This window comes from Triticum aestivum, chromosome 2A (genome assembly GCF_018294505.1).
Source record: "Triticum aestivum cultivar Chinese Spring chromosome 2A, IWGSC CS RefSeq v2.1, whole genome shotgun sequence".
NCBI classification, from domain to species: Eukaryota; Viridiplantae; Streptophyta; class Magnoliopsida; order Poales; family Poaceae; genus Triticum; species Triticum aestivum.
In genome coordinates this window covers 227,146,311-227,155,344 of record NC_057797.1, presented here as the reverse complement: position 1 = coordinate 227,155,344, position 9,034 = coordinate 227,146,311, and the positions used below count along the sequence as shown (strand labels likewise).

At 45.3% G+C, this 9,034-nt stretch overlaps 1 protein-coding gene across 1 annotated transcript; it reads right to left on the bottom strand.

Annotated features, from left to right (window-relative positions):
* Positions 1-5,126: 5,126 nt before the first annotated feature.
* On the bottom strand, positions 5,127-7,082 carry LOC123185201 (uncharacterized). The gene is made up of 2 exons (XM_044597173.1): positions 6,538-7,082; positions 5,127-6,443 (listed from the first exon to the last, which is right to left on the bottom strand). The coding sequence occupies exons 1-2, from the start codon at positions 6,789-6,791 to the stop codon at positions 6,110-6,112; spliced, it is 588 nt and encodes a 195-aa protein (XP_044453108.1). The 5' UTR covers positions 6,792-7,082; the 3' UTR covers positions 5,127-6,109.
* Between the last annotated feature and the right edge of the window lie 1,952 nt (positions 7,083-9,034).

Genomic DNA, 9,034 nt, shown 5'->3' with positions numbered 1-9,034 from the left:
TGTGATGGACAAGACCCAATCCTAAGTATAGCACAAGGTCGTGTAGTTCGTCTGCTAAAGCTTTTCTAATGTCAAGTATCTTTTCCTTAGACCATGAGATTGTGCAACTCCCGGATACTGTAGGAATGATTTGGGTGTGCCAAACGTCACAACATAACTGGGTGGCTATAAAGGTGCACTACGGGTATCTTTGAAAGTGTCTATTGGGTTGGCATGAATCGAGACTGGGATTTGTCACTCCGTATGATGGAGAGGTATCTCTGGGCCCACTTAGTAATGCATCATCATAATGAGCTTAGAGTGACTAAGGAGTTAGTCACGGGATCATGCATTAAGTAACGAGTAAAGAGACTTGCCGATAACGAGATTGAACAAGGTATTGGGATGCCGACGATCGAATCTCGGGCAAGTAACATGCCGATGGACAAAGGGAATTGTATACGGGATTGATTGAATCCTCGACATCGTGGTTCATCCGATGAGATCATCATGGAACATGTGGGAGCCAACATGGGTATCCAGATCCCGCTGTTGGTTATTGGCTGGAGAGATGTCTCGGTCATGACTACGTGGTTCCATAACCCGTAGGGTCTACACACTTAAGGTTTGGTGACGCTAGAGTTGTTATGGGAAATAGTATGTGGTTACCGAATGTTGTTCGGAGTCCCGGATAAGACCCCGGACGTCATGAGGAGTTCCGAAATGGTCCGGAGGTGAAGATTTATATATGGGAAGTCATAATACGGTCACCGAAAGTATTCGGGGGTTTGCCGGTATTGTACTGGGACCACCGAAGGGGTTCCGGGGGTCCATCGGGAAGGTCCACCTGCCCTGGAGGGCCCTATGGGCTGTATGTGGAAGGGAACCAGCCCCTAAGTGGGCTGGGCGCCATCCCCACTAGGGCCCAAGCACCTAGGGTTGAGGGGAAACCCTAATGGGGGCGCCCCCCTTGGCTTGGGGGGCAAGGCCCCTCCCCTTGCCCCCCCCCCTCTAGATCTCATCTAGAGGGGTCGGCCCCCTTCCCCCTTCACCCTATAAATAGAGGGGAGGAGGGAGGGCAGCAACACCTCATCCAAGGCGCAACCTTCCCCTCTTCTGCACCCCCTCCTCCTCCGTTGAGCTTGGTGAAGCCTGTCGGAGAACGGCAAGCTCCACCACCACGCCGTCGTGCTGCCGGAGTTCTTCCCCAACTTCTCCTTCCCCTTGCTGAATCAAGAAGGAGGAGACGTCCCCGTGCTGCACGTGTGTTAAACGCGGAGGCGCCGTTGTTCGGCGCTTAGATCGGAATCAATCGCGATCTGAATCGCTGTGAGTACGACTCCTTCATCCGCATTCTTGTAACGCTTCCGTCTCGCGATCTTCAAGGGTATGAAGATGCACTCCTCTCTCTCTCTCTCGTTGCTAGTCTCTCCATAGATTGATCTTGGTGATGCGTAGAAATTTTTTAATTTCTGCAACGATCCCCAACAAAAAGGATACTTGAATAAGAATTTTTCAATGAAAGACCTCGGTCAAGCTGCTTATATATTGGGCATCAAGATCTATAGGGATAGATCAAGACGCTTAATAGGACTTTCACCAAGCACATGCCTTGAGAAAGTTTTGAAGAAGTTCAAAATGGATCAGTTAAAGAGAGGGTTCTTTCCTGTGTTACAAGGTGTGAAGTTGAGTTAGACTCAAAGCCCGACCACTGCAGAAGATAGAGAGAAAATGAAAGTCATTCCCTATGCCTCGGCCATAGGTTCTATCATGTATGCTATGCTGTGTACCAGACCTCATATGTGCCTTGCCATAAGTTTGGCAGGGAGGTACCAAAGTAATCCAGGAGTTGATCACTGGATAGCAGCCAAGAACATCCTGAAGTACCTGAAGAGGACCAAGGATATGTTTCTCATTTATGGAGGTCACGAAGAGCTCATCGTAAATGGTTATGTCGATGCTAGCTTTGACACTAATCCAGATGACTCTAAGTTACAAACCGGATACATATTTATATTGAAAGCTGGAACTGTCAGTTGGTGCAGTTCCAAGCAGAGCGCCGTGGATGGATCTACGTGTGAAGTGGAGTACATAGCTGCTTCGGAAGCAACACATGAACAAGTTTGGATGAAGGAGTTCATATCTGATCTGGGAGTAATACCCAGTGCATCGGGTCCAATGAAAATCTTTTGTGACAACACTGGAGCAATTGCCTTAGCGAAGGAATCCAAGTTTCACAAGAGAGCCAAACACATCAAGAGACGCTTCAACTCCTTTCGTGAAAAGGTCAAGGATGGAGACATAGAAGTTTGCAAAATACATACAGATCTGAATGTAGCAGATCCATTGACTAAGCCTCTTCTGCGAGCAAAACATGATCAGCACCAAGACTACATGGGTGTTAGATTCATTACAATGTAATCTAGATTATTGACTCCAATGCAAGTGGGATACTGATGGAAATATGCCCTAGAGGCAATAATAAAGTTGTTGTTATTATATTTCCTTATTCATGATAAAGCTTTATTATTCATGGTAGAATTGTATTGATCGGAACTTAGATACATCTGTGGATGCATAAACAAATATCGTGTGTCTAGTGAGCCTCTACTAGACTAGCTCGTTGATCAAAGATGGTTAAGGTTCCCTAACCATAGACATGTGTTGTCACTTGATAATGGGACCACATCATTAGGAGAATGATGTGATGGACAAGACCCTTCCGTTAGCTTAGCATATGATTGTTCAGTTTATTGATATTGCTTTCTTAATGTCGAATACATATTCCTTTGACTATGATATCATGCAACTCCCGAATGCCAGAGGAATACCTTGTGTGCTATCAAACGTCACAACGTAACTTGGTGATCATAAAGATGCTCTACAAGTATCTCCAAAGGTGTCTGTTGAGTTGCATGGATCGAGATTAGGATTTGTCACTCTGAGCAACATAGAGGTATCTCTGGGCCCTCTTGGTAATACACATCACAAGAAGCTTGCAAGCAAAGTGACTAAGGAGTTAGTTACGAGATTATGTATTATGGAACAAGTAAAGAGACTTGTCGGTAACGAGATTGAACTAGGTATGAATATACCAACAATCGAATCTCGGGCAAGTAACATACTGACAGACAAAGGGAATTGCGTATGTTGTCATAAGGTTCAACCGATAAAGATATTCGTAGAATATGTAGGAACCAATATGGGCATCCAGGTTCCACTATTGGTTATTGACCGGAGAGGTGTCTCGGTCATGTCTACATAGTTCTCAAGCCCGTAGGGTCTGCACGCTTAACGCTCGTTGATGATATAGTATTATATTAGTTATGTGATTTGGTGATCGAATATTGTTCAGTGTCCCGGATGAGATCACGCACATGATGAGGAGCTCTGGAATGATCTGGAGGTAAATATTGATATATATAGGATGATGCTATTTGGACACCAGAAAGGTTTCGGGTTGTACCGAGTAACCATTAGATCACCGGAAGGGATTCTTGGAGGCCCGGGGAGGTCTATGGGCCTAATGGGCCAAGGGGAGGCACACAGCAGCCAACAATGGGGCTGGCGCGCCCTCTCCCTGGCCTCTGGCCCTAGGGGAAGGAAAGGGGAAGGGTTGGCCCCTCCTGCCTTTCCTCCTCATGAGAGAAAGGAAAGGGGTGCGCCACCTCCCCCTGCCTTCCTCCCGTGCACAAATAAGGAAGGGGGGCGCGGCTAGGGTAGGAGCCCAAGGAGGATTTGACCTCCTTGGGGGTGCTTCCTGGCTGCCTCCCCTTGTCCCCCACCTATAACACTTCCGCACTGCATGCTCAACGCGAGGGCTCTGCACTTTCTTTAGCAAGAGCACTGCATTACAAAGACTAGTGAACTTCGTGTCGGAAAAAACTGCGCATAGTGTTTTTTCGGTACTGTTTTCGCTCTAATTTTTTAACCGTTTATCGGAACAAGGTGTGTGATATATAGTTGGAGAGCTATGGATTAGGCGTAACTTTGCCATGTTGAACACTTTTCGAGATTCCTCACTGTTTAAGAGCAGTTTTGAAAATGGTGCGGCCCACAAAGAGTGGCAGCGAGCGTTTTTTCGCGTTTTTTTGTAAACCGCTCGTCAGAATGAGGCAAATAATACACCGTTGGGTAGATATCATCGAGGCGCATCTTTTTCATAACTATTGTTTTCTCTAATTCTTTATGGTTTAAGAGCAGTTTCAAATTTACTAAATCGCGGAATCCTGTTTTTCAATTTTTTTCAAATTTTCGGTACTGTTTTCGCTCCAGTTTTTGAACTGTTTGTCGAAACAAGGCGTGTAATATACCGTTTAAAAGCTATGGACAAGGCGCAACTTTCATATGTCAAATGTTTTTGAGATTCCTTATGGTTTTAAGTTAATTTTGAAAATTGTGCGGTGGACGACGAGTGGCAACGGCCGTTTTTCGCAAAAAATTTACAAACCGCTGGTCGGAATGATTCAAACGATACGCCGTTGGAAAGATATCGACGAGGCGCAACTTTTTCATGTAGAACACGCTCTCTAATTCATTACGGTTTAAGAGGAATTTCGAATTTACCGAAAAGCGGACACTCTGTTTTTCGCGATACCCAAATCAACGTGCGTACTTCATCCGACTGAAAACCGCACTGCATCAGACGAAAAACCGCACTGCATCATACGGATAAGAGAACTGCATGGTTTCTTTTATTCAAACGTAGTATTTTCAAGGACGAGAAAGTGGAGTGCACTTCACATCGGGCGTAAGTGATCCGCAACCGTAGCGAGAAGTGAACCGCATTACTTTATTTGGTCGTTTCCATAACATCTTTTCTGCACCTCACACTGAGAGTAAGTGAACCACAACACTAGCGAAAGTGAACCTCAACAGTACTGGAAATGGACCGCACGAGTTCCTATTGCCTTTTTTCATACTTACTATTTTTTTACGAGCGTAGACCGGGCGAGTGAACCGTATAGATGAGCAAGTGCACCGTGTCATGTATCAAAGTGAACGGCATCAGTTTTTTTTGTTTTTCTAACTTTTTTTAAAACTAGAGTAGGCCGTAGAGAATAAGGAAAAGTGAACCACTATATGAAATGAAGGAAGCTGCAAGACATTTTTGTCGTTTACTTAACTTTTTTTACAAACGTGTCCGAACTAAACGGCCGAGGCTAGTGAACCCCATAATGTTTTGAGAAACGATTCTCAATTGCATAGTCAATGCTAATGCACTGCATTAATTTTTACAAAACACAATGCAGTACACTGCATCACACCGCACTACATCGCATTGAATTGACCGCCAAAAGTACAAGAATTTGCAACATGTTTTACAAGTAATCCCTCATGTTTTTACAAAACACAATGTACTGCACGCGCGAGAAACATAAACAACTACACATGGCAAAATGAACTTCTACAAAAATGCAAAACTTTGTCTTGAGTGTTTGTCCTTGTCGCAAGGGGGAGCCCATGAACTGAATGAAATCACACTTGATGTGCTGGACGAACTAACAGGAGAAGGGAGCTTTGTCCATGGTGTCAACTCATCGGCAGGGTAGCCGGACCACACTCTGGGATGGATACATATATGCATACATCTCCACGGGCACAATAAAAAATAAAATAAACTGAATATCCGTCAACTGACTATAAAACGCACAAACCCATCCATCCGCCGACCGCTGTGGAAATCTTGCTTGTTTGCAAGTCAGTAAGGTTGTACTACATGGGAGATGTGGCCTGAATGTGTGTCTCTGTCCAGTGTAGAGCTAGCTAGCGATGAAACTGAATCAAAACTAGTAAGAAACAGAACAGTTGGCTGTACAATGCTCGGCGATCAACACGCCCGTCCATCCAATGTACTCCTCGTAGCGCCGAGCAGCTAACCGGGGCATCCTCCCGGTGGTCCAGCCACCCCCTGACCGGCTTTGGCCCGTGCTCATCTTTGTTGTTTCTGTGCCAAGGAGAGTGAAAGTGCAGACAAGTTTAGAAAAGGTTTTTCTGAAATATGTACATCCGTTTGTGTGTCTAAGAGTAGTAACCGCCAGTTGATGCCTGTATCCATGTGCAAAATTCCTGTAGCGAGCTATGAGCGACTATTATAACATCATGATGGGTGTTGTTACATTCTGCAGGGTCAGTCGACACTCATAATCCACTCCTCGCCTTCTGACTGGAGCTGATGCACTGAGTGACCAAAGCGGTACGGAGAATAATGGTTGACTACTGTCTGGAGAACAAGTGACCAAAGCCGCTCGTCGGGGTGGTCGTGCCAGATCACCAGAGTCCCACGCACGACAGAGCTCACCATGGAAGTGGACAGGGGCACTGGTGATGCCTTGCCGGTAGTGCTCGCGCAGGGAAGGAGGATGGGACCTCGACGGACTGCACGCACGCCAGCGAGCTGCACCAACGTGACTGACGTACTGCACGCCGTCGGGGGCCATACTGCAACAAAGCACCCATCCGCACTGCATCGAGGAAATCATGCATACTGCAATGCTTTGCACAAGCAAAATCTGGAAAAAAAAGAAGCCCGAACTGCAACCCAGCAATGCACCGCACCTCATCGAGTTACCCAGGCGAACTGCATGCTGGAGCGGATCTGGCAGACGGCGGCCGAATCCAGAGCTGCGGCGACGGGCGAGCTTGAGATGGCCATGGCAGTTCCTGCGGAAGAAGTGTATGAGGAGGGGTAAGGAGGAGGAAGAAGGAAAGGAGAGAGAGGAGGGGCGGCTCGCCTCCGGTGCTACTCCGGCCGTCCGGCGGGGCGGCATGGGGAGGGTGGGCGGCCGAGACCCGTGTGGCGGCGGAGACATTGAGGAGCGGGAGACGAGGGGAGGTGCAGCCGGATCCCACCAGATCCAGTGGTTGCTGGGCGGGGCTTGCCACCGAAGGTAGTAGGTTGGACGGGCCACTGCCTGTGCGGCGCCAGCGGGCGGGAGAAGAAGGCGGGGCAGGGGAGGACCGATTTCCGCCGGCTGCCGGGCAGATGGCTGGTGGTGGTGGGGTGGGGACGGTGGGAGCGGGGGCGCCGGAGGAAGGAGGTCGCGGGGCGGGGCCCGGGCGGCGGCGCAGGTAAGGTCGGCGGAGGGGGAGGAGTGTGCGGGTGTGGCGGGTGTGGCGGGGCGGTGGCGTTTTTGTTTTGTTCCGGTGTTATAGGCGTTGGGTGTTATCAGAATAAGGTTTTTGTGTTATTAGAACTAGCAAACAAGCCCGTGCGTTGCAACGGGAGCGAAAAAATCACATTTTATACACACTCTCAAGACATCAGTAAATCTCTTGAAATCGTGAACGATGTCACATGAAAAACAAAATGATAAGTGATGTTGCGCAAAAACATAAAGACGTGATGATTTTTAAAGTGTATTCAAGGTGTTTCCAATTTAGACAATATAAATATCTATCTAGTTGCAAGTATCTCTTTACGCATTTGTTGTCGTTCCTTCTCGATGGTGCCCAACAAATATTTGCATTATGATGAAAATAACATTTGCAAAAGAGCATTATTTTTGCCTCCTTGATATATGTGTTTTTTGTAATCCAAGTCAAGTATTAATTTGGTCGCAAACATGTTAGACAACTCCATCGAAAACAATCAATTTGCAAGGGAATGCTTACCAAATGTTCAAGTTTGCATATCAACATCGATATTCTCAAGAAAAAAATTATGGAAACAATTTAAAATAATATGAAAATTAAAGTCAAGCCACTGGTTTACGTAAAGCTTGTATCAGGAACATTGTACATTTTTCCTACATCAGAAACATTTTTATATACACACTTAATACTTTCCAATTTCATGGTTAACATTTTCCAAAACCTATTTATTTTTTATGTCTACTTATTTTATACACATTCTACTTTTTTGTATACATCAAGAACATTTTTTACGTACACGTTTAACAACATGGTACATGATAATATTTTTGAAAACTTATAATTTTTATGTCTACTTTGTTCCATACACATTGTATATGTTTTTGTATACATTTTTTTATATATACATCAGAAACATTTTTTCCATGCACATTTAATTTTTTTAATGCACGATTAACATTTACTAAAGAATGAAAAATATATTATTATTTTTCTATACACACTGTACTTGTTTGTATATAATGAAAACATTTTTTCTATACAAGCTTCACATTTGTTTAATGCATGATTAACATTCTTTCAAAGTCCGCATATAAGTGATTTTTATAATTAAAATATTTATAGTATTTCGAAATAAAGCCAAAAGAAGAAAATACAAAGCGAATGTAATAGAAGTGAAAAAGAAAGAAAAAAAGTGTTGTAGGCCGCGTTGGGCTGGCCCAATCAGGCATCTTATCTAATAGAGAAAAGAGGAGCAAAAAGTGGAGATTCTGGGGTCGAACCTGGGTCTCCTAGGTGGGAGCGCGAGGGTCTAGCCAGTCGGTCTGGCCATGCAGTAGTGATTTGCTGGTGGGTTGGCTCCTTATTGTATCAAAACAAACGGCCGACTTAAAGAAAAAAAACGAATCGTTTTTCCAACTTACCGGTGGCATAGGTGGGTAATTCATGCGAACTCCAGGGGCAAATTGTGCGACGGACGACAGAAACCCAACATGTGAATAGTACCACCTCGCCAGCTAAAAAATACTCAAAAAAATCATCTAATCGCGGGACGAAACTAAGAATATCACCTTGCTTTATTAGTAGGTATAGATAAGGTCTTAAGGGGTGTTATCATAATAGACCCACCCTATATATATATGTATATATATATGGGAGGGGGCGCCACACAGCCCACGACAATCTCTTAGCCGTGTGCGGAGCCCCTCTCCATAGTTTCGTCCCTCGGTCATATTTTCGGAGTGCTTAGGCGAAGCCCTGCAGAGATAGCATCACCACCACTGTCATCACGCCGTCGTGCTGTCAAAACTCATCGACTACTTCAGTAGTCTTACTAGATCAAGAAGATGAGGACATCACCAAGCTGAACATGTGCTGAACGCGGAGGTGTCATATGTTTGGTACTTGATCGGTTGGATCGCGAAGAAGTTTGACTACATCAACTACGTTGATAAACGCGTCT

Bases quoted from the DNA above. Each gene is read 5' to 3' on its own strand.
- LOC123185201 (XM_044597173.1), bottom strand. From the start codon at position 6,791: ATGTCTCCGCCGCCACACGGGTCTCGGCCGCCCACCCTCCCCATGCCG. The intron at 6,444-6,537 runs GTGCGGTGCATT...TCCTCGATGCAG, and splicing joins CGCCTGGGTAACTCGATGAG to TGCGGATGGGTGCTTTGTTG.